The 26691-nt window shown below is 37.4% G+C and overlaps 1 protein-coding gene across 2 annotated transcripts; it reads right to left on the minus strand.

The window, feature by feature from the left end:
* Window positions 1–3070: 3070 nt before the first annotated feature.
* LOC109042603 (uncharacterized) lies at window positions 3071–26301 on the minus strand. Of its 2 annotated transcripts, none has more exons than XM_019059460.2 (11): window positions 26143–26301; window positions 22680–22796; window positions 17612–21048; window positions 16771–16960; window positions 14283–14862; window positions 12746–12900; window positions 12064–12172; window positions 10243–10467; window positions 8552–8787; window positions 7088–7261; window positions 3071–6058 (listed from the first exon to the last, which is right to left on the minus strand). In XM_019059460.2, the coding sequence occupies exons 3-11, from the start codon at window positions 21007–21009 to the stop codon at window positions 5837–5839; spliced, it is 5289 nt and encodes a 1762-aa protein (XP_018915005.2). In that variant the 5' UTR covers window positions 21010–21048; window positions 22680–22796; window positions 26143–26301; the 3' UTR covers window positions 3071–5836. The 2 variants fall into 2 exon arrangements, with proteins under 2 accessions (XP_018915005.2, XP_018915006.2); XM_019059461.2 differs by lacking the exon at window positions 26143–26301 and adding an exon at window positions 25712–26102.
* Between the last annotated feature and the right edge of the window lie 390 nt (window positions 26302–26691).

Below are 26691 nucleotides of genomic sequence, written 5' to 3' on the forward strand. Positions count from 1 at the left end.
GTTGATACTCGTTCTTTCTTCTTATTTCAAGTTCTTGTCTGAATCTTTTTTAGGCTGGATTTTTAGACCCACGTCTTAAGCTCGTGTAAACCGCAGCACTGACGCGGTTCTTATGGAAATAATGGTGCTTGGATGTGTCTAGTGGCTTTAATTTTTTATGTTCTCTTTAATTTTAGAAGTCCGTCGGTCACTTCAATACGTTCAATTTTACAATTTTTACTTGGGACGATTGATAAACTTTGAACCTAAAAATAGCGTAAACTTGTGGTGCGTTGCCAAAATTTTCTGAACCCCTCTCCACGAAGGGGATGCCCCATCAGGAAATATCACATTGCGCCCCTTTCACCAGCCAAGGGTCTACGCCCTCAGATGCGAGCCAGTCCGACCCTGCTTCATCCGACCTACAGTAACCAAGAAAAATTACTTTGTTACGGTAGGTCTGCATGGGCATTGGGCAACCCTGTATTTATATTCAGTGTTAGTTACTCATTTCTTTAGCTAACTGCAAAAATGCGTGAATTCTTGGTGCCAAAAACGCGAGTCTCGGTATTTCTGCCGCATTTTCTTGTGGTTCGAAAAACTATTCAAAATGCTAATGAAGTCTTGAAAAGCATTTTAATACCGCTATATCCTCAAGAGTTACCTATCTCGCTTCTACTGGCAATAAGGAAGGAATGTGGACAGTTTTTTTGCTGTCCTGAAAAATCATGTTTTCCGAGTACGCACTCCTGCTGTTTCGCCATCGAGATGCGACTATTCGTGTTCTTAGGATGTCCGTGTTGCATACACAAAAAATTGGAGGCGCTCTGGTTTTCTTCAGCACAACGTAACGTAAGGCTGAGGTTGTTGTTGTTGGTTCTCAGTAGAGTACCTGTATAGGGAGAGTAGCGACAGATCGGTTCATGGAGGGCTTAGGGCCCAAAAGTGCAGCCACCCTTCTGAGCAACTTCTAACACACAAAATTTCACTGCCAGCCTACAGATTTCAATTCTAACCAAGATGGCTAAGAATGTACATAAATGAGCGTTCTTTCGCAAAAATAAGTAAATTTATGCAAAAAGTAAACCAAATACATGCTTTCTAAACGACGGTTCGTAACAATTGTATTTGTAAATCGCTCTGGACATTCGAAATTCATAGGTTGGCTGCCCTTTTGGGCCCTAACTTTATTCGCGGAGGCATCGGTGAAGGCCTGATGGACTTTCGGAGTTTCAGATCTGTCGCTACTCTCCCTATACAGGTACTCTAGTTCTCAGGGGTTTTCTGGGTTGCGTTTACAATCATGTTTATTTACCTGTACCATGGAATCCTCGAAATTCAGATGAGTTTTGTGGTACTATTGAACCATTTATTGTATTTTATTGGTAGGTAGGTAGTAGTTTGCAGGATTGACATCCGCGATACCTTTGGCGAAATGTTTGTGGTGGAAAATTTACACCATTGGCAGCGCTGCAGTGTTGCAACACGGCTCATTCGAGCTTTGAGGATTTCGTGGTTAATACGATTGTAAATGCAACGTAGAAAACCCTTGTAAAACAACAACCACAGCCACATGCGCCATACGTTGTGTTTAAGAAAGCCAGGGTCCCTGCAATTTTTTTTGCATGCAACACGGATATCCCAGGGACACGAATAGTTGCATGCAGACCCTGCCATTGAAAAAACCCGAGCGCCGAAATTATTTTCCGCCTGCGACTACAAAATGTGTCACTCAGTGCATTCGTATGTCATCGTTGCACGAAAATAGGGCGCTCTGATCATTCATAATCGTTAATCATACGAAGAAAATGAAAGAAGTAAATTACTTCTAACTTTTCCCGACTGTGCAGGGTTGAGTAAGATTCCTTAATCTAGACTGATTCGTGCAATTTCATGAAACTTGATGTGCCCATGTGCCAGTATGCCTTTTCAAACCTTATCAAGATTTTTTAAACTTAAAAAGAAGGGTGAACTTTTAGTTCGTGTCTGAAAAGGCATCACAAATCGCTTATTTTTTGCAATATACCTACGCCGAAAATGGCTTAATTTTTTCCAGCTTGTAGGTATCATTTTCTCAGGAAACAGATTTTTATTTGGACGTATTTCTACCAAACAGACCTATGTGGAGGTGAGAAATATGGGGTATGCTCCAGAAAGCTGCATAAGACGCAATGTAAAAGTGGGCGTGATTCCTTTTGAAGAATTGGAAAAGCGGGATTTTACACTCTATCGAACAGACCTATGTGCCAACCGAATGCGGGATTCATGAGCCGCGGGCATGGCAAGAGAGCGTTGTGGACAGGGCTCACGAGTTAAAGCGCCCCGACGACGATCTCCCCCTCGCTCGAGTGCGCACGATCATTGCCGCTGACGTCACTGGCGCTTTATTATTCCCATTCACTCTTACGGCCAGAGAACTAACGAGCACACCCCATATTTCTCACCTCCACATAGGTCTGTTTGGTAGAAATACGTCCATTTCTTTCAGGAGAACTTTCTTAAAAGCTAGAGGTGTAAAAGAAAAACACTTATCTAACAGGCACGGGTTACTATCATCCACCTTAAGTAGCTAAAACTTAGAACACAGTCTTTTTTATTGAATACCTCAAGTAAACTTGACCAAAAAAAAATCGAACATTACTCAAACTGAACTGGAGTTCTAATAATCCCACTTGCTCACCTATTTAATCCACGTTTGGCACTTGTTAGAAGGCTCATTTGGAATACTTGACTGAGTTTTATCAAATCAAGCACCATACGGCAAATATTATCAGAACTCCAAAAAATGGTTGTTATGGATTTTGCAAGTCCCTGCTAAAGCTTAGGGGACTGAAATCAAAACTTTCAGTGTAACTTGATTATAGTTTTCTAAGGGCAACTAAACTTGGAATAACAGAACTCCAGAATGATATTCACTCAGGTCTCAAGAAATGAAAGGTTACGTGCCATTTTTGACTTACTCTGTATTGAGATATGAAAAAATCGTATTTTACACAAGTTCTTCTTCACTAATATTGACCCTGGTTCAAAAATAGCAGCACAGTTCTACAATAGGAGGTAACCTACTGAATGAATAAAAAACTTAGGGTAGTTAATATTTCAAAGTCGAACATTTTACTATAAAAATACAACTCATACAAACACGCAACTATATATGGTATAAAAGACCGTTCTCACAATAATAAAAGCTCTGGTGTAAAAAAAGGGAGGAAAAAGAATCAAAAATGTTGGAAGAGGCTTGGAGAATATGATTATAAATTACTGCTTGATGGCGATATGGACTAACTTGAGGACCTCGAGGGCTGAAACATCCTCAGCTCCAAGCTGCACAAACTTCAACCCATAATTCTGCCGCGCTAAGGAAAAACGCCGTAAGGTCATTCGAAGGTTGCCAGATTTCTCGTTATAAAGGATTTATTTTTCAAGAAATTTATGAATATCTTTCCTTGAAAATCACAGACACTTTAGATTGAACTGTTAGCAAAATCCTATGGTCAATTGGAAGAGGAATATTTTTAAGAGAAATTTGGCAATACCTCAAGGCTTATCCGACGTTCTTCCTTGGCATGGCAGAATAAAAAGGCACAGAAAAAGTTTGTCAGCACCCAATCTATCATCACTCTAAGCCTCTCTGGACATGGTCCAAGACTGGTTCACAGAAGCTTAAAATAAGTGTGTATTTGAATGAATGAATTTGTATCACTTCATGATAGGTAGATTACAAAAATAATATATTTGCCAACACAAAACTTAAAAAATGAGCAATTAGAAATAATTCAAATCTTATGTGGTAATTATAAATACTGACAAAAACGAAGAGAAAGAATAAGACAAATGAGTCAAAAGGAATAAAAATTCTGAATAGACATAATATCTCAGTAACTAGGTGGGCTTATAGGTTGGTAGTTTAACCATAAATCAAAGAAAACATGGAAAAACATGGAAACATGGCTAAGGAAAAACGCCTTGAGATCATTCGAAGGTTGCCAGATTTCTTGATATAAAGTATTTATTTTTCAAGAAATTTATGAGTACCTTTCCTCGAAATTCACTGATACTTTAGATTGAACTGTTAACAAAATCCTATGGTCAGTTGAAAGAGGAATATTTTTAAGAGAAATTTGGCAATGCCTCAAGGCTTATCCGACGTTCTCCCTTGGCATGGCAGAATAAAAAGGCACAAAAAAAGTTTGTCAGCACCCAATCTATCATCACTCTGGGCCTCTCTAAACATGATCCAAGACTGGTTCACAGAAGCTTAAAATATGTGTGTATTTGAATAAATTTGTATCACTTCATAATAGATAGATTACAAAAATAATATATTTGCCAACACAAAACTTTAAAAAATGAGCTATCAGAAATAATTCAAACCTTATGTGATAATTATAAATACTAACAAAAACGAAGAGAGAGAATAAGACTAATGAGTCAAAAGGAATAAAAATTCTGAATAGACATAGTACATCAGTAACTGGGTGAGTTTAAAGGTTGGTAGTTTCACCATAAATCAAAGAAAACATGTAAAACTATCACATAATGCAAAACAGAAAGTAACTATTATACACTTCTAAGAATTAAAACATTAACAAAAATAAAATATTGGGTGAGAAAAATAAGTAGCCTGACAGCAATAATAGAACGGAATATGCACTATAATTTCTTTCAAATGAAAAGAAAGAGGTAAAAAAGCTGCGCAATAGTCATTTATGATTTGCCACATATATCAGTCTCAATTTTGTTAAGCTGACGAAAAATCAAGTTGAAAAATTAGCTGAGACAAAGGTAAATTCAACAGAATAAAGTAAAACAACAACTAAGAGAGTTAAAGTTAAGTAAAAAAGGAATAAAAATTGGAAAAGTTACATTATCCGACAATAATTCACGAGGGCATTGCTGCACTTCTAATACTTGGATCAAACTTCGTGGAAGGCAGTTTAAGAGTTGTAAAAATCGTGCAACTTAATCATCTTCTCAAAAATACCCGAAGGCTCAAATTCTTTTGGTTTTTTCCGCCCAAGAAAATTGTCCCTTATTAAAGAAAACTATTCTATAAATTTCATGAAAAGAACATGCACTCAATTTATTTGAAAGCAAAGGAAACGTAACACAATTTTGTTATTTGTTCCCTTCTGCTACTGCTGATCCAATCATTATGATATTTACCAATTATTTCTCCGTGAAACACAACCAGACAAAAACTTCGGCAATGCCCTACAAATCTGAGGCTAATACTCTAAGCTAAATTTAAATAAGGTAACAATACTTGAAATTTTAAATTATTTTATGAAAGGCACATCACTGAATTACAGTAAAGTCCGTAATGAATTCACAGCTCATTTATTCAGTTAATAAGGCAAAAAAATGAAGAAAATAAAAGCAGCGACAGAGCTTACTCTAACAGAAAGCTCTGTATAGTCAGACAGAATAGAACAATAAAGAGGTAAAAACCTTCAATTGTGTCGTAACTGATAAGGAATATGACCATTTACATTTGGACTACGTTTTGCAATTAGGTACAACAATTTCTGGCTCATCCATAAGAGCTCACAAAAGCAGAGCAAAACTAATAGTGCATACATTGTTTCTAAACTGAGTAAGAAATCCTTGTTCCTAATTGCAAAATGCAGTCCATTTGACTTGCAAGAGGTCCCTTTTTTTTGAGAGGGAAAAAAAATAATAATAACATACCATGATACAAAACCACATGATAATAACATAAAGCAAGAATACCGCAACAATAAAATCTCAAAATAAAGAAAAACTTATTCTTAGTAGGTAACAGTCCAACTAATATAAAAAAAGACTATTTAAAAAATAGAAATCCTGAGATCAGAAAACCTCCTAATGTGAGATCTCACACTGTAAGTGCCCTTACAACGTCTGGAGGAATGGAATTGATGTACGCCAAAAAAGACCTGTAGTTGACGGAGACAATGCCAAGCTCTGTTCTATTTGCAGAGATACCAAAATTTTTCAGGATTTGTATGATATTTGTTTGCATAGTTGCTACTTTGTCTTCTACTTGCATGGAGTCATTCAAAAATGGTAGAGAGTACTTGGTCTTGATCTTGAATGCCTGTGACAGTAGAAACATTAAATGGCAAATAAGAAAACGATGGAATGCACTGCTAGAAGCGGAAAGAGTTCTTTTATGGACAAATTTATTCTGATGAATTTTTTCTCAGGTCTACAAAACTATCATCTGGAATTTTTATCTTACCATATCATATGAAAGGGTGAGGATACTAAAGATTTGGACACTGAGGTGCCACTAAATTTGCAGCCAAGGTGGATTGAGAAAGCTGTAAAGTAAGTCAGAGCTAAAAATCTGCCCAAATGCCCACAAGAGGGTGGAAACTTAGGGACGAAATCCTGGTTTAGTAGAGTCCTTGTTAAATAAGTTTACATACTTTTAGACAGCAACTGAAGATCTGCCATATTGATTCTTGCATTTACTTTCCATGCTAAAAGGAGATCAGGCAATCTTCTTTCACAGTCTCAAAAGTGCTTAAATTTATTGAGCATGGACTCAATTTGGTTCAATGGCTACTTAGGCCTCTTTTTCAAATATAGCAGTTTTTCAAGTTCAATAGAGCAGTTTTTCAGTAAGACAAGAGAATCTCAATCTGGCAATTCTCATCAGTGCTTCGTCAGATAATGAGATAGTCTGTAGCGTAACTGCTGAAATGTTGTGTTTTTTAACCTCAAAAGACAAGACTAAAGTGGAATGGAGTTATGCGATTGGTCGACTTTGTCAGTTGTTCTCTTTGTCATGTTAAATGGAATCGACAGGAGGCTAAAGTCACCTCTTGAGTTGCCAATACTTGGTCATAAAATACACCCAACTGGGCACGGCACAAAGAACGACTGGCAAGGCCGATCAATCATGTAACTCCATTTCTCCTTTGTTTCCTCTTATCCAGTCCACAAACATAAAAAATTTTAACAATCAGAATGCTGATTTTTCTTGTAGAGGAAACTAAGTTCACCCTGCCTTTTTTAATGTAGCGATAGCATCAAATAGATGCATTTTTGACTCACTCTCAATAACAAAAAAGGAAGTTGATTAAAAAAAATTTTGAAAAAATTATATAGCTTTTCTTACCTCAATTTTTAAAGTTAAAGAAGCTTCTTCGGGATTCCGCAAGACCTCCAGACTTTCATCATGTACAATTTTGACAAGCCTGTTTCGGAAATAGAACTCAATGTAAGGTTTAACTTCTTCTTGGATTAGGTGAAGCGGAACTGGCACAACGAGATCCTTTGTAACATCTTTCGCCTGAACATAACAACAACAAAAAAGTCAAAAATCACTTGAAACATATGGACTACATTTTGCAATTTGGAACTATAAATTCTAGCCTGGTTTAAAAACAACATATGTGCCATTGGTTTCCCTATACACATGAGTGTTTTTTTCAGATGAGCCAGAATTTATAGTTCTAAATTGAAAATGCAGTCCATATAGGACACAATATCACGATCTTCAGTTATGCTCTGATACAAATCAGTTTCAGTAAGTGCTGCATCATGGCAGCAGGGGTGCCAAAAGAAAACTGCCCATTTCATACTATCTGCCATTTTTGGCTGTAGTTCTAATTTGCCTGAGAGAATTATTGGGAAAATGTCAGATTTCCTGTACTTTTCCATAATTATGAGCAAAGAAAAAAAATTAAGTTTTCCTATCATTGCTTAAGTTAGTCAAATGTTTGCTGTGATCCATGAATTGTCAAAGAGGAAAAACTTAGGAAACGTCAAGCTAAGAGGCAAACCTTTTTTTTTTTTGTTTGCTCATCACTTAGAAGATATAGGGGAAATCAGGCATTTTACCGATCATTTTGTGAAGCAAATAAAAGCCAACAGCCAAACATGATGGATTGCAAGAAACCTTTTGCATTTTCTTTCTGCATCCCTGCCGTTATGTTGCTACTCATACCGAAAATTATACGTATCATTGCGTGATGGAGGGTCTGTTATTACACACTGCCATCCCTACTTGTTTGGGTCCATGGAGAAAAAAATCCTACCTCTAACCTGACCTAACAAAAATTATGATAAAACCAATCTTTGTGAAGTATTCTGACGAATCAGAATTTTCCAGAAAAATTCCAACTTAGCAGGTCGAAAATAGTATAACTTGAAAATTTGCATAAGATGAGCAAAATCACTGGTCTCGTTACTGTTAGACTTAGCAAGATTGTATGACTTCAGGAGAGATCGCAAGAGATGCAAATAGATTAAAAGGATGTAATAAAATGTAAAAAAATTCCTATCACCTTCTTAAATCTAAACCAATGTTCCAGACATTAAAAGAAAGCAGCTACCACATTCTGTGCAGCACTTGATATGTTAACCATCAATAACAGTAAAAAATTCATATTCAAGTCAAACTGGTTCTTTTCTTTTGCTTCCTTTACTTAAATAAAATGTATAACTAGATAATTCTTCATTATAATAATTTATTTTTATTTGCATGATTATTTTCTGATAAGATGATTTTGTTGATGATGACTCCTGCCATCAAAGAGACAAGCCTCACGATAAAAACTTTGATAGAAAAAACCATTACCAGCAGATGTGGATAAATCTCATATTCCGCAGCCAACTGCAAAAGTGACACAGCATAATCTTCATCCTTCTGTGTCTTACTTGCTTTCACTGCAGCAAAAACAAGCCCACGCCAAATGCTCTTGTCAAGTTTGAGGAGAATCAATTCAGGCAATGTTCTGCTTAATTTTTGACATTCGTCAAAAAGTTTCACCTCAAAGAATTTGACAAACATGTCATTGATGTCTAGATGAAGCACTGAAACATGATTACAAAAATAAACGGAACTATGATAATCTGATTATCCATGTCTTTCTGCTAAAAGAGCTGATCATACATATCTTGACAAATCTAGGTTTGTATGCACTGAACTCACAATGCTTATTTTCCCCCAATTCTCTGATTTTACCAAAAATAAGACAGAATAAATAAAAATGTTATCATTTTTAATTCTACAAATATTTTTCTTATCAAGAACACTGATATGTTAAAGCTCTTTTTTGTTGTGAAATTCAAACCAGAGAAAAAGCCAAAAAATAGTCTGTACGATATTAGTGCACCTACTATGATAATTGACTCTTCTTCACTAACTGATTGGAATGCTAAACAACAGTACTGATGTCCTCCGAGAGTTTGCCGAGGCAATTATACTCTTCTGTAGAGGAATAAAAATAGGAAAATGAGATCAATTTGACAAACGGAACTAATTTTGAGTTTGATTAAAACAACAAATTCACTTCAGATTTCAGTTTGTAAGATTAGCCACACAGGAGGGCAGAAAGTTCTTCGCCTTTCCGAATTTATAATTTGCCTTCCCCAAAATTTGCTGTTCTGCTATGATTGCGCCTCTACATAAAACAACGCACAGCTTCCTTTCCCATAATTAGCGCCCCTGAAAGATTTCCAGCGTGTAAAACAGTGCGCTTAAAAGTCTCCTTCCCCAAAAGTAACACGCTTAAAAGTTTCCTTCCCTGGAAGTAGGGTGCTTAAAAGTATCTTTCCCCACAAGCAGGGCGCTTGAAAGGCATCTAGCACAAATGAATTACATTTTGCAATAAGGAACCACTATCTCTGATTCTCCAATAAACGCACATACCTGCATGAGGAAACCAATGCATGTGTGTTGTTTCTAAAATGGGCTAGAAATAGTGGTTCCTTGGTGCAAAATGTAATCCAAATGCCGAGGTGCTTCCCTGTAATTCCCCAAAAACATGGAAAAGAAAAGTCTTCCCCAATTTTCACAAATGTTTACAGCCTTCCCCATTTCTCCAGCGAGCGGCCACGCGATCATGATTGTGTGATCAAGAGCATTCTGCACCCCTGTAGTCACAAAACTTTTTCTCCTTGAGTCCACGCCAAATAAGTTTACACACTTTTACACTACAACAGAAGATCCACCAGCCTGATTCTTGCATTTACTTTCAATGGTGAACTGACAGCACACGATCTTCAGGGCATGAATTTATTTGGCATGAACTATAGAATCGTATTAATATTTTCGTTTCACTACCAACATTCGAAAAAAAATTTCTCCGAAATGACATTATTGCAAGTTCACTAATATTGAAGCATTGTTCTCAAAAACTTTCGCAACAGAGGTATCTAGAACTATCTAGATTTACAGTCAAATTCCATCAATTTTCTGTTAATCCTTCTCTCTGTCATTCAGTTGCAATTATTTTTTTTTTTTTTTTTTTTTTGCATACCACTTACCTTCAATTAAATCACTTTCGCACTGTTCATCTCTGCTATTTGTGATGACCAGTAGTGCTAGATGCTTGAGAGCATTTTCAAACCCGTCTTTTTCCTCCTGTTTGTCTTCCTTTCTTTCCATGAGTGCTTTAAAAAGCCTGGTCAAAACACATTGATGAAAATTTTCATCGTCTTTTGTATTACTCCATTTCCACTTATTTCGGTTCAGGTTATAAAGATTCAATCCTAAAGAGAAAAAAAACCAAATACATTGAGCAGCAATCAATTTAAGACCAATTTAAATTTATGTACTCAAAAATTCAGGGGGTTGCTGCAGAATAGGTTTCATTAGAGAACATCGGATAAGTCAGAGTATTTTCTCTTTCGAGGCAGCAGTGCTACCACCATCTAATCACAAACAAGGATTGAACAAATACTATGATGTTGCAACTTGCAAATGAGTTACTGCTTGTAATAGCCATGAGTAAACAGCTGCCAGCTTATCAGACATGAGTGGTGAGGAGCTTATATTCTCCATTCCCCACATTGGCAAACTTTTAGTTGTTGTAACCTCTAAGATTCATTTTGAAACTTTTTTAATCAAAAAAGCAGTGTAAAAAGTAGGTAATTAGGAATACCTATCAATATCAAGGTACACTCTACTACAGGTATGGACAAACAGGGTGCCGAAGTGGCAGCGCTGAGAATATAGGCCATCTAGTGACGTTGCAAGTCATACTGTCTTTGCCGCGCAGTTTAAAATTAGGTTCTGGCAGATCTGGTAGCTTCAATAAGCTATCAGATGAATTTAAAAAATTAATAAAACTCAAAATAATGAGAAACGTAAGTAAGAACACGAAAAAATAACACGAAATTGGCGAGACCCACTCTCAGAACAGAAAGTAAATAAGTTTTCAATATGGCGTCGCGGTCGTACCATTGGACGCTGTCAAATCTATGCATTTTGACGACTTTCTAAAATTCCATTCGTCCATACCTATAGAAAAGTGTACCTTGTATCAATATCTCAAGAACAGCTGCAGATATTGACATGCGGTTTGGACAGGACATCCTCGAATTGAAGTTGGTAAAAAATCTTGTGAAGGGTTGTGACTCCTTGCCCTCGAAGGTGCTGGAGGACAAGGAGTAACTTCCGAATTTCAAATAGGAACCTTCATCACGTACTCTTCATGGTAAAGAGCATGAAAAAATGAAATTTTTGGCGAAAAAGTTTCTGAGCGGCAAGTTTCTGATTTTGATAAAAAAAAATTCAAAATTGTACCCAGCACCCCAATTTCTAACCTCCTATTAGCTTCAAAGAGGGAAAGCTGCTTTGTCGTCTGCTTCGGGATGATGAAACTTGGTTTCTTTGGAATCCATTCCCTGTTCATCTCTGCAGTCCTGAACTATATCCTACCCAAAATAACCTAGTGGAAAAGGCCTCGTACAGATAGACTGAGACACCCTATACGATATTCCACTCGGTAGGGAATTTGCAAGTGTCTGAAATTTGATAAATTTCGTTTTTGAGTGGAAACCAATGAATGAACAGAACATGAGGCTATCTTTGGTTCATAAATTGAACAGTTACTGAGGAATGGGAAATGCTGCCAGATGATGTCAATAGGAGGTGCATTTCCTCACTTTTCAATCTACTTTTATACTGTTTCCCACATCAGAAAAACATTATAAAAAATACTGCAAGATTAGCTCTTTCAGTCCTTTTTGATAAAGCAATAAAAAATGTGTGTGCAACTTTTCAATTATTGTAACTAGCCTACAATACTGCACAATTTGAATAATAGGTACCTAAAATGGTAATAAAAAATATATTTTACTTACTGCGCATGACTTTAGCACAGGGATTGTGTTTCTTGTTCTTTGTGAAGACATCTATGACTGCTATTGCAAACCAGCTTCCTGAATACTTCTTACCTTTTATTGGCTCGATCTAAAAATAGAAGAAGAATAGAAGAATAAGCAAACTCAAATTTTTTCAACTTTAATAACTTTAAAATGAAGCTCTTGCATGGCACAGATATTTGCAATTAAAGTACTGTTTCTTATAAACAATTTACGAGATAAGTTGGGGAACAGCTGATTCAAAAGTTTTCCTTTAACTTAACAGTCTCAACTGGTACTCCGAAGAACAAAGAACAAAGGCTCATTTCAAAAAGTGGAATTTCGTGAATTGAATTAGTGATTGTTTGCAATAAAAGACTGATTTTGACTTCAAGATGCCTGATAGTTCTTCAAGAGAAATTTTTGACACCACCATGCTTAATGCTCAATATTTTATATTTTCAAATCTGAAATGTAGAGGTGAGATAATGGCTTCCCACTTAAGGTCTGTCAAACTCAAAACAAATACTTGGCAACTTTGACTTTGTGCTAGCATATAGCTGTGGCATAGTCTGCAAAATGCATGATGTAATACTTGAATAATACTTAAATGTAGCATGAGGATCTCATCTGATGAATTTTTCTAACCCATATTGATTCTAAAACTAAAGTCAAAGTTTACCTGTGGAGGATTGGAAAAAATATCAACATCTAGTGCAACAGCAAAATTTTCATACAATGAAAAGACTTCTGAAAAATCCTTTTCAACATACTTCCAAGCCATTAGATTTGTAACAACTATCTTCAACGGATACATCAAAGTGCCAATCTTGGTACCTAAATAAAAACAAAAATTGAATAGCTCAATTCAAAATAAAATAAGAATTTTTGACAAGAGAAAAACAATGATTTCTCTAAATAAGTCCACAACAGATATCAACTTAAAAACCTGCTGTATGCAGTCGCTTTCCATTGAATAATTGATGCTCCTTGCTCCCTGTCCTCACACAAACTTTTGATTCATGAATAATGAATATATATATATCAAGGAAATTTGTGGGGTAGGTGTCTACTTGTTCCATGGGCCGCCATAGACGGTCGAATTCCGAATTATTGCCCATTCAAATGAGAGGAATTGTGTTGGGAATCATTGGTCCTAAAATCGTTACTTCACATTATTTTCAAATGAAAACTTGGCAGATATGTTCTGTGCAGCAAGAAATTATGAATGGTGGCACTCCATTTTGATTACAATTGGACAACTCGTCCAATTTTGATGAAAGAAGAAGGTTGCATGGTGACTAACGATCATCAAATGGTCAATTTTGATTGGAATTTGATCGTCTATCAAAGCCGTCTCCCCGGAACAAACTAAAATACATTAAATCGATGAAAAGAGGCATAATCGGCTCTCAATATTCAATTTCGTGCTTGAGAATTATATTTTTTTATTGCACTCCGTCAGCTCTTGTTATGACTTTTGTTAACAAATGAAACCCAACTAGAAATGCTGTGATGTCAGTAAGGTATATGCAGTGCCACTAAACTTCCTACAGATCATGACAGTGTGGACAAGAAGTGGCAAGAGCCCAAACAGTGCCACCTTTTTCTTTCGTATTTCTTACTATTTTAAAAATCAAATTTAATGAAGAAAACAAGGAGAGAGAGCAAGATGCCTGTAAATTATGAGAAAACACAACAACTTAGAAAGACTACAATCAAATTTACTTTTTACGGCATGAAGAGCTATGTTGCTAGAAAAAGGATTAAGATTTTGCATGATTGATGACCGAGTTCAAGATTTTTATTTTTCTGCCACTCCATTACTGTGCAGAGGTGTATCAAGGCATTTTGCAGACCTTTTCTTTCCACAATACTGCACAACTAGGCAAGCCTCACAGGGATAACCATTTCATTTTCGAACCTTAAGCCGAGGTTGCCCAACAAAAATGCAGTGACCAAATTTGAACGCATACAAAAAAAGGCACATAATCATTCTGAACCCTGAACAAGAATAATTGTGCTAATATTTTGGCCCAAATTTTAAAATTATGGAATGGCAAACAAAGGATTCTGGTTGAGTTCAAGTTTCTCATCAACAGTTTACCAATAAAATCTGTTCAGGAAAAGTAAAAATAGATTCTACTTTTAGTTCTCCAAGTCTTGCTGAGAATAATTCCTATCAAAGTGATAAAATAAAAACAGCTTTTACACCTTACCTTCGTCATGACTTCCAGGTCTATTGGCATAGTTGACGATTTCTTTAATGTATTTACTCGGCTCGGCATCATGCTGATTCCTGATGAAAGAGCCAATTCTGGCCAGAGTTTCACTCTGGATTATATCAGGTGGATGCTTCGCAGTGAGCAGAGAGCAGCAGAGTAGGCGAGTTATAATTTTTACTTGCTCTGAGAATAACACTGACTTTCTTTCCATTTGTTTTATTTCAAACAGAGGATTGTAGAGGAGGTCATTCGATTGAGTGGCAAGTTGTGAGGATGTGCTGTTAGAGTCTCTCCTTTTTCTGTGTGGAACTGAGGATTCAGAGGTAGGGTTACTCTTTGTGCTAGATGAAGGACCAGAATCGACCCTCTCCGGTGAAAAATTAAGTTTTCTGTCCACCCTTCTAGATCTTTCTACTCTCGGTAGTCTTGAGCCTTCCTGAAATAGAGCTGAAGATTCAGAGGTAGAGTTACTCCTTGCGCTAGATGAAGGACCAGAATCGACCCTCTCCGGTGAAAAATTAAGTTTTCTGTCGACACTATTGGATCTTTTTACTCTTGCTAGTGTTGAGTTTTCCTGAAATACAGAATAAATAAAACCTGAGGCTTTTGTTTCTTGGATTCATTTACATAAGGCATATGTTACAAGACTTTTGGAAACTTAGCGATCAGGCTGCAACCCTTGTACTTACTTCATTAGTCAAATCTTACGGTGTCTATTTTATCATATGATGAGAATGTATTTATTGAGTTATGCTTATCTATTGCTTCATCCATTTCCTATCCCACCTGAGAACTCAGCAGCCATCCTAAAGGTACTCTCCATCGCAGTTGCGGTAGAGTTCCCATTTAGTTTTCTGAACTTTCTATTTTGGGAAATAACTTTTTTTTTACTCTTTGCCTGGTCCAGTCATGCCATTCTTTGAGGGAAAATCATTTACAGAACTCTCACTAAGACAATCAGATTCTACGCCCCTTTGATGACCTATTCTGTTCACGTCTTCTGTGTGTTTCAACAAAACAAACTGCTAACTGGGAAGGCAAAACAGGCTTACTACTAGCAGCCTTGACAATGGGCCTGTTGCATGCAAGAGATACAGCCGCGCGAATAGACTTTTTAGAGGTTAAATGACACGAAAATTACGATGGTCACATTAAAAAAGTCTGAAATACACTCCTTACTGCGTAATTTGCGTTGTCAGGAACGCGCTTTTTCAAATTTCCCGCGTCTGGGGGCAGTTTTCTAATCACCAGAAACGAGCAAACGGCGGGCTCGGTGTTTCCGGAAGATGTCGAGTCGTTGTTGTTGTTGTTATTTTTTCCTTCAGTTTGTTTACAAACCCAACGTGATCTCTTATAGTGGTCCATATACGATTTATGCAGTAACCAAATCGATCAACTTTTAAATATCCAACGCAATCCTTCTACATTTCATTTCATGATATCACGAGCTCCGATTTTTAGGTTATGTTGTCAGTTTTAGTTGACCGGAAATAGCCGCGAGTTGCCGTTAATTGTTTCCGTTAGAAAACTGCCCCCAGACGCGGGAAATTTGAAAAAGCGCGTACCTGACAACGCAAATTGCGCAATAAGAAGTGTATTTCAGACTTTTTTAATGTGAGCATCGTAAGTGTCATTTAACCACTACAAAGTCTTTTCGCACGGCTGTATCTCTTGCATGCAACAGGCCCATTGAATAGCATCATGTGAAAAGCGCTTATACCGTTTTTTTCGAGTTTTGAGAAAACTACAAAAACTGGAGAAGTCCTTTAAATGCAGTAGGTACTAAAAGTGTTCCAGAGTTAACTATTACAGGATTGGATTGTGGAAAAGAATACCCGATGGTCTCCAGCTCCTCTTATTGCTGCAATGGAGTAATTAAAAACTAAAGACGCTGGACATGAGTGGTTATCGCATGATAGGAAAAAATCCTCGAGTTATGGAGCTGTTTGATATTTTCAAAATTCATCGTAAAAAGACTAAAATGATAGAACATTACTTAAATATAGTTCAAAAAGTGAAACCCTTGAAAATTGAGGGATTCAAAAAAGTTACACAATACAACACCCCCAATATTAAATGGGCAATAGTGGTTTTCGCATGATCTGTGCTTGTTTGTTTTATTAACTGATGTTATTTTTCTTTCAATCCAAATAGTTAACCAAATGTTCAAAATTCCAGACTCTTTCTTGGATCCATTGGAAAGAACAAAAAAAAAAAAAAAAAAAAAAAAAACAATAGATTCATCCAAATAATCCTTGAAAAAAATTTCAGCCATGTCAGAGACAGCAGCGTCAGTAGTTCCCTTTGGGAGCGTACACTTTACACATTCCATTATTATACTTGAAGATACCGGATTTGGGACAGTCTTTTTTTGGTTCTTCCTTGAATAATTTCTCAGAATGATGAGTGCAGAAAAATTGTTTGATTTCTTACACTTTTACACAAAGAAAACTAATAACTGAAGAAAAATAAACACTCTTACCGAGGAAGAATTTCTGCCATCACAGGACGAATGAGGAGGACCCGGCTCTGTTGAAAGGGAAATCTGAGAACTTGCTGCAACTAAGGAACTTGAAATCTTTTCTCTTTGTGAAGATTTCTTAGGCTCCAGATCTGGTAAATGACTAGAATATCTGGAACTTGCAACATCTAAATTATCCAGCTCTTCATCACTGGAAAAGAAAATAGATTAAAAATATACAGCCATACTTTGTAACCAACATTTTACTCAGATCAGACATAGAAAATACATCTTTTCACAGTTTATTTAATGACTCAAGAGAATTCACAACTCTAAAAACTAACAATAACTGATCATCAGTGCTTCTAATTTTCTAATTCTACAAGTAATTTTGATCATGACAGCAGAGCAGTTTTCAAAGTATCAGCAAAAAAATAAGTAAGTCTCATGAGAGCTTTGGGCTGTCAAGTTTGTTTTTAAAGCTGACACAGATGAGGGACTGAATTTGAAAACTCACCTTGAATTAATGTCCATTTTAATTTTTCAGAATCCAATTAATTTAAGAAAATATTCATGCTCTCATCGCGGATCTTCAAGGGGGAGTCAGTCATTTCCACAACCTATTATACTCTCCACAGAGTGTGACTTTAATATTACACATTCTGGTACCTAATTGCTATCGTTCAGGATAAAAAATGTTATATGGTCTACTAAAAAAAATTACTTCGCTCTGAGAACAAGTCCGACCTGTTATCAAAATTCACGACAGTAACTCGTTCTTCATTGAACTCATCTAAATGATATGCAAAGAGCTTTAGAGATTGTTTGCACACATGGAAAGAAAGATATTCAAAATATATACCTGACAGTCAAAGAAATAAAATCATCCGCTGGATCATTCATGATTGAAGCTGAAGGAGCTGCATTGAGGGAGTCACAATTTTTGATGATACTCGAAGGAGCAGGCTTCAGCTCTGTTTTTTCTTGAACCTCTTTGTCAGTTTTAGAAACAGGTGGAACTGCGTTTGAACTGCCCTGAATCTTTTCTTTGGGCTTGAGACGTTTCTTAAGAGACAGTTTTAATTTTTCATTCATAGCTTTCGCATTAGGTGGCAAACTTCTCTCAGTTCTTGGATGAGTTTCGGGTTCCACTTGCTTTAGAACATCAATTCGTTCTTCACCGACACTGTTGAATGTTTGCTTTGGACCAATGACTTCATGTTCTCTCGGCTGACATTTTATCTTAGGTATTTGAAAATTTGTCAGGCTTAAAGAAATTGCCTTGGAATTATTCGTTTTTGGTTCATTTGAAGGCTTGACTTGTGAGGTGCTGATGTCATCATGCCCGCTTTGATTGTTTTCAATACTCAAGAGTGAGGAATCGCTAGAAGAGCATGTGGTGCATTTGGAGGAGTCTGAAGGACTTGCATCACTGCTACTGGTGCTGATCTGCAATTCATCCTCCAATTGTTTAAGTGCGGACTTTTTTGGCTCAGACTCTTTGGAAGCATCGACATTGGCAACGACACTTTCAAGAACTTCTTCCACATGCTTTAAGATCTCTTGATACTCCTCGTCTGTGGTATTTCTTCTTGATTTCATCTTGCCAGCACAAGCAATTGACTTGGAAACAGTTTTTTCTTCCTTCACTGTCTCAGACTTGTTCCCTTCAATTTGACTCCGAGTAGGGATTGTCTTTTCCGTATTTTCGAGACCTTTTTGGGGAGTGAGTCTGGCTGTCTCTGGCGTAATTTTCTTGCCTACATTTTCGAGGTCCATTTTTCTGATGTTTTCTGATGTCTGATAGCTTGTTTTGGCTTGTTCTTGATCAGGCTTGGTAGCTTTTTCTGAAGTTATTTTTTTGTCAATTTTTTTTTCATTCTTTGGAGTTTCAGGCTTGATAGCTATTTCAGGCGTTATTTTCTTGCCTCCATATGCAGGGTCGATTTTTCTTTTTTTATTTGAGGTCAAGGGCTGGATACCTGTTTTCGAAGTTATTTTTTTGCCTTCACTTCTCAGGTCGATTTTTTTGTCATTCTTTGAGGTTGAAGGCTTGACAGATTTTTCTCTAAGTTTAATTTTTATTTTTTCGGATATTTTACTCTTGTCAGATTTTTGTTGGCTATCAATTTTCTTATGGTCTTTCTCAATTTTAACTGAATCATTACAGGATCTTCCTTTGCTGTCAGGTGTGGTAATTTCATCAATTTTCCGATGCTTGCATTCTACCGCAGCTGAATCAATCTGAGTTTTCCCTATCTTCAGAATCATATTGTCGGGTGAAGCAGCTCTCACTTTCCATTCGTCATTCGAGCATTTTTCCAGGGTGTTGCCTGCATTTAAATTATCAGATTTTTTCCTACTTCTTTTGCAGGGCCCATGTCCAGATGATTCGATCTTCGTCTTCTTTTCTTCACTACAGTTTGAAGGCTTATCTTTGACGTTTGATGAGCATTTCTCTACATTTTTGGTAACAAGAGGCGCGGATTCATGTTCAAGGCGATCAGACAAGAAATTTTTTTCATTAGTCATGTTACCACTTGAACTGTTCTGAGGGAAACTGGGAAGAGGCAATTTTGTTTCCGGGGAAAGGATCCCAAACGAGGAATTACGATTCTTTCTGATTTTTTCACATTTCATTTCTTTAATTTGCTCGGGTTGAGCTACGGTTTCCTCTGGTAATAAGCTTTGACCGATTTCAACTACCTTTTCACCAGTCTTGCTCTTTGCTTTTCCTTTATTGCTTTCCCCAGAGTTGAGATGACAATGCTTGCGATTCAATTTAGATATCCGTGATTTGGGTGTAGAGCGCAAATTGGTAAGTGGAGCGGAGTCAATGTCATTTAAATGAAGGATGGAAAAACAATCACCATCCTTTAGCGTGGATAATTCCACTGTTTTATAATTTTTTTGGGCATTGACTTCTAACAAGATGGGAACATCCTCTTTTTCTCTGGCTAAGTCTTTAGAATCATTTTCAGTAAAAAGTTCACTCTCTTCATTTCCCAAAAAAGGAATTTTACTTTTGTCAACAGCATTGTTTACTGCATTGGATTCAGAAATTTCTGAGGACGAAAGTGATTTCAAAGCACTGGACTTAGATTTACGACTAGAGGTTTTTTCACTACAACTGTTGTCAATTGAGAGGATCTCTTTCCTAGCATCACCACAAGCTGGTTCAATAGAACAGGTTTCATTATCCTTTGGATCACTCGCGGAATGTAAACTTGAATCTTGTTTAACTGATTTCTTCATTTTCCGATTGGTAACTTTATTACCGCTGCAATGTGATGAGCTGTTGAAGATGTCTTGACACATATTCACACTTTTCGTGATTTCTTCTGTCACCACCTTTTGTGGTTTAAGGAAAATCGATTCATCATCTGTACGGCTACTTGATGAAATCCTATTTGTTCTACTATTAAGATTTAAATGATTATCATTTAAATCATTCTTGTTACAGCTTTCCTCATTTGTGGTTTTTAGAGGGTTCGTTCCCATTTGAGGCTGCTCAATGGATCCATTACTTGAATCGTGTTTTGAATCAACTTTAAAAAGCTTAATTTGCGGGCTCTTCCCTGAGAGTTGAACAGAAAAATCCTGTACAGTTTCAATTTCTTTCAAATTCAGAGACTGGACAGAATGAGAGGAGCCTGATTCTGAGAGTGGCTGCACTTTACGTTTTAAAGCATAGTGTAAAGGTTCTTGATACTCATTGTGCGCCTCCACATTTTTTACAGTTAACTTCAATTTTGAGGGGGCAGGTCCAGGCCTCTCTTTACGAAATGACTTCTTGGACCTCCAGGTGTTGCTTGGAGATGTACTCTCACTTGTAACTCGACTTAAAATGGGCAAATTTGCTTTTTCTTCATTTAAATTTACTCTAGGTACACATACAACAGGTCCTCCATTATTAGAGAGGTAAGGCACTAAGTCTGACGAGATTCCTTCCGAGGATGGTTCATTAGGAGTAAATTCAACTGATTTGCAAACCGTTTTGGACATGTAGTCTACGTATTCATCCAAGCAATCTTTGGTTACAGCTACTTGACGATGAAATATTCTCAAAACCCGAGGTTCCTGGCTTTCCGTCAACATCAACAACTCATTAAATACATTTACATAGTGACTATAGTTACTACACAATTTCTCCATATTGTCCTCTGATTTGAACTTTTTCCTGGCGGTCTCATCTTCTGTTTCTTCAGCACTTCGCCTATTTTTTCCAGGATCATGGAGGGCCATTTGCATTGAGGCCATTTGAAGTAGGCATCAGATATTCTCCTAAACTCGCACAGTCTAGAACACACATTGACCAAGAAGCATATTAGAGATGAATTTTTTTAGGTGAATAGATATTTGAAAGATACAACACATTTCAAGGGTCAACAAAATTGAATGACTTGCTTTAAAAATGGTCCAGCACTAATGCAATGTTTCAGTTTTTCTGAGACAGTAAAATTTCATTTGTTGGTACTTTAAAATTTTCCAAGCTCCTTGAGATTTCCCTAGTTGACTTATGATACTTAAAAATTTGGTACGGTAAATAATGAAAGGCTGTAAGGGTCAGATAAGAGTGATTATTCATAGAAAGAAATTCCGTATTAATTGTACTATACGACCGTGCTAAGGAAAAACGCCGTATGAACATTCGAGTTTGTAAGGGTCAGATAAGAGTGATCATTCATAGAAAAAGATACTTGGTATTAATTTTGCCACACTGTCGTTCTAAGGAAAAACGCCGTATGAACATTCAAGAGCTGCCAAATTTCATAAGATAAAATATGTATTTTTGAGTGATGTTACGCACATTTCCCCTTGAAATTCTCAGATAATTTAGATTAAATTACGTACAAAATTGTCCGATAATTTGGAGGAAAAATATTCACATATTATCTTAAGAATTCGTATTTTATCTTAAGAATTCGTATTTTACCTCAAGAAATTTGGCAACACCTGAAGGTTTATACAGCATTTTTTCTTAGCACAGCAGCATAGAACTGAGTATTTTCTCAGTATACTGATAATTCACACTGAGACTTAATCCCCCACACACTTCTTATTTACCCTTCCCTGCATTCCTTGAGCTAATTCCATCAACTTGGGGTCACCTAGGAGACTTATTTTTTGGTTACTGTACACAGACAGCCACTCCAACTTAGATTAAGTATAGATGTTCCCTCAAAGCCACCTTCAATGCTCACACTTCCCCTCAATATAAAGCAGTTAATAAGCGGGATAGCATTTAGTGAACCTGTTGATCAGGAATTGAATCTGGGACCTTTGAAACATTGTACTACAGTTAACTTCCTCCGAGTCAAACTGCATATGGACCAGATTGTTAGTGAGGAAAATTCCACTTACAGAGCATTTTGTTCTTTTGAAAAATTTGACAAGACCTTGAAAAATTTGACTAAGGAGAAGATTCTACTTAAAGGATATTTGACTTAGAGAAAGTTGACTGTAGCGCCATGCAAGCATTGCCAGCTGCATCTACCAGGGTAGGTCAAGTAACACTAATGACATGATATTAGCTTCTTCATTTATGCAAAGAGAGGAAAGTCCACAACTGAGAAGCTAATTATGAACTATCTATGAACTATTATGATGAATTGTAGATTCAAATATGTCATTAAAGCGATTAAGGATGGCAGCTTAGGTGCAATAACATAAACCTGATAATAAACCTAGAATGTACTTAAAATTTATGAAAAACTTGAAAACGAAATGACTCTCAGCAGCCGAAGAAAATAATCACTATTTCTGAAACAAATTCCCTGATTTTCTCTAATGGATCCCGTTTGTTAGCAGTCCTAGACACCAAATCAAACAGTGCCTACACTAGTGGGTGCATCAGATAAATAAACAAAGAGAGCCAAAGCTACTTAAGATCACTTAGTGGGAAAAGCTGATTGAGATCAAGGACTCACCAGGCTGACTGTGTTGACTTGTAAGTTGACTTGACTTGGAGAGTTGACCAAAGGTGCGGTCTGGCACAGTATACTGCTGACTAGATGCGGGTCTACAGCTCTGGAATCGGCAATAAGCTGAAAAATGAGAGCACATTTTATCCGTGACTTTCGAAATAGCCATATTCCTAGCCGATAGCCTTTCCTTACATTAAGGGGCTTGGAGGACAAAGCGCCTAGGTGCAGTTCTGCTTTTTCGAGAAACATGTGTTTGAAGTTTCAAAATAAGGTAAATGGATCCTTCTAGCGGAAAGAAAGTTCAAACTGACTTTCTGATGCTTAAAAATTGGAATTTAAGAGCGAATTTTTCACAGAATGTATATTGAGACTAGTTTTACTTGAAATCATTGATATCTCAATTTTTTCAAAAACTGCACTAAGGCGCCTTGTCCTTTAAACCCTTTAATTCAGCTTTGAGATATGGTGTTTAAAACATGCTAGTTCTCTGGATGAGGCATTAGGGTGCGGCTCATTTTCGCTATGTTAGAAAATTGACGAGGTCAAAATAATCATGACATCCAACTGAGAGAAAAAACCCCTTAATTATTTCATGATTGGCAGCTCCAGCAGCCAAAACCTCGCTAAGATTAATACCCTGAAATTTTTCCGGAATCATGATTTTCCTGAACCATCCTTGTAACCCCTCTCGCTGTTTCTTGCATGCCACATTAGGGTGCGGCTTATTTTCGTCATGTCGGAAAATTGACAAGATCCGGGTGGCAATCGGTGCTATCTATGAAAATAATAGGCTGTATTAAATTTGAGCCAATTTGAAGCTTTTTTAGCTGATGCTCAAAAGGATCAAAACTACGGGGCAAAATTACATTGGTTCAAATGGGCGGAAAAACGCTTGATCTGTGAAAATGCGTTCTTAGGATCTAAAATGCGCTTCAATGAAGAAAATCTGACCAGCTCTCAGAGAGGCATCTAGGAGCCCATTTAAAACGAGAAAATCACACTTTTGACTCATGAGTGGGGACAGGGGGCTCCGGCATAGCCGGTTTTGAGGCGCCGCGTCCGCAGCGAAGTGATCGCTTTTAAGACTTCCTGATCGAACTCAAAATAAGTGTTACGAAGTTAAAGAGGAAAATGCATCTCACAACTTGATGGGAAATGATGTATAATAGTTGTTTTAGCCCTTGAGAACTATACTAAACCCTTTACAATGTTGCCTTCCATACTATTTCTCGAGCCTGGAACGAAATTTGTGAATATATTTTATCTTGCACTCGAATGATCCCCCCTACCCACACCCATCGGTCAAAAGTGTGATTTTTTCGTTTTGAATGGGCTCCTAGATGCCTCTCTGAGAGCTGGTCAGGTTTTCTTCATTTAAGCGCATTTTAGATCCTAAGAACGCATTTTCGCAAATCAAGCGTTTTTCCGCCCATTTGAACCAATGTAATTTTGCCCCGTAGTTTTGATCCTTTTGAGCATCAGCTAAAAAAGCTTCAAATTGGCTCAAATTTAATACAGCCTATTATTTTCATAGATAGCACCGATTGCCACCCGGATCTTGTCAATTTTCCGACATGACGAAAATAAGCCGCACCCTAATGTGGCATGCAAGAAACAGCGAGAGGGGTTGCAAGGATGGTTCAGGGAAATCATGATTCCGGAAAAATTTCAGGGTATTAATCTTGGCGAGGTTCTGGCCGCTGGAGCTGCCAATTATGAAATAATTAAGGGTTTTTTTCACTCTGTTGGATGTCATGATTATTTTGACTTACTTCTTTGTTGTTTTGGTCCGATCTTTTGTTTACATTTTTTGGTTACACTTAGGCCATTTTGGGTTGAGCAATTCATCTTCAGGTGCCCAAAAAGTCATCTTCAGAGTTTATAATAATATCACGAAATGTTTTTGTACACCTGATGATGAGTTGCTGAACTCGAAATGGCCATAGTGTAACCAAAGAATATAAACCAAGGATCGCACCACAACAACAACAACAAAAAAGTTAAAATAATTCTGAAATACCTGCTTAGGTGTGTTTCACTTTTAATTTTTTGCATTTTTGTCCTTATTACCGGGAAAACTTACCCAATGCCACTTACTCGCTACTTCCAAGAGTTAACATCTTAAAGTAAGAGATAAAATCATTGAAGAAAAATTAAAAAGATCAAGTCTCAACTGTAGAAGTTGAGATTGCAGTTATATACATCTTGGTCGGACAGTTGAGCTTAATGACAAGATTAGTCTAGGAAGCAGAGGGGTGCAGAAACTTCCTGCCCTCCCGACTGGCTCAGTCATGGGCCAGTCGCAAGAAATAAGGGAACCTAGGGTGGTTTCTTTTTATGCAAGATAAAAAATGCTGTTTCAGGAGGAACAAAACATTCAAGCTTGAGTGGTGTTTTGAGGGAACTAAACATTCAAGCTCGAGTGCTGTTTTGAGGGAACTTAACTTATTTCATCTCCGCACCTTCCACATTGAACCGATTATTGAAATTTTTTAATTGTCAGGAGGACATATATGACATACCTAGATTAATGGACACAGTGTGATTGATCGGGTGTGTGTTATAGCTGCTCTGTCGTTCCTCAATCAGGTAGAATTGGCAACATGCTATCAGGAACTTAAGAGGTGCCTTTCGCTGGTCAATAATTTTACCCAGCCTGGAGACGACAGAGCAGCAATGAGACAAAGCCGACCAATCGCGCTACGTCACTTAACCTATTCTGCTAGATGAACACATATATACATATCAAGCCGCTACCTCAGCGTACTAGAGCGCTAGATGAACACAAAATTTTAAGAGTCAACCCTCAGGCCGGTTCCAGGGAGGGAGGTTTGGTAATTAGTGGAATCTGAGGACCTCTTCTGATAAATTGTCACAACATGATACTCCGTTGGAAATTTGACCTCTCAAACATCTCACCTGCCAAACTATTACCTCCTTGAAAAATAAAAAATTCTGAACACATAATAGGTACTTCTTTTCTTCTCCTTCCCTCAAAAATTTTCTGCTCCTTGGCAACTAGCTGGATTGCATACCTGGTGCATTCAGCCATGACAGAGGTCTGGATATGTAAACTTTCATTACTACAACCATCAGTGCTTATGGTCCAACTGCGTGCGCAAACACTGTGAAAGACACGATGTCACAGCATGCGATTCGTTGCCAGAGTACGTGATTATAGACAGACCATCATCGCCTGACTGAGCTGGGCCCTTAATCATATGCAACATTAACGTCTGAAAGAAGCTTCTTCTATACCAAACTGGCATACAGAAACAATGCTCCGAAAAATAATCCAGAAAGTTAAATCAAAAGATGCTGAGAGTTCAGGCAGATGAAAGATTTCACAATACAAATTAATGCGATAAAATGGGTGGCTATTCCAAAGCGATTGTTTTCGCTGGATAGAAACTTAAACGTTTTGATCAGTTCGAATTTCAAACGACAATAATAATATGATACTTACAGGTTACAGGAACGTGGTCATGAAAAATTCAAAACATAGCGATGCAGGCTGCAGGTAGCGGCTCTTTAGCTTACAGCAGGTTGCGGTTGCGCAATGCGCACAGAACACATGACAAGGTTGCGCATGTCATGAACGAACTCATGCAAACCAATCAACTCATGTACCTATGCAATATGCAATGCATGGCGGTGGCGGTCAGTGTCAGTGCAGGTGCATAAAACCATAAAACCAACTATGTGACATGACATGGCTAGCCATGGTGTGAGAGTGTGTTAGTAGAAGCTTCCGCGCTTTCGCCGCGCACGACATGACATGGCTAGCCATGGTGTGAGAGTGTGTTAGTAGAAGCTTCCGCGCTTTCGCCGCGCACGCCGCGCCGCACAGTGGATCGAGTCAACTAGAGAAGTCGGACACAATTTTTTTTAGTAGAACTGCAAATTTTGATGTTTATTTCGTCACACTTTAGACTTCGACGGGAGCATCTACAAGAAAATTTCACGAGAAAACCAATGTAACCACTTTTAGAACCCCAAAGTCATGTATGAAAGG

The sequence above is a fragment of the Bemisia tabaci genome, chromosome 4, assembly GCF_918797505.1.
Source record: "Bemisia tabaci chromosome 4, PGI_BMITA_v3".
NCBI classification, from domain to species: Eukaryota; Metazoa; Arthropoda; class Insecta; order Hemiptera; family Aleyrodidae; genus Bemisia; species Bemisia tabaci.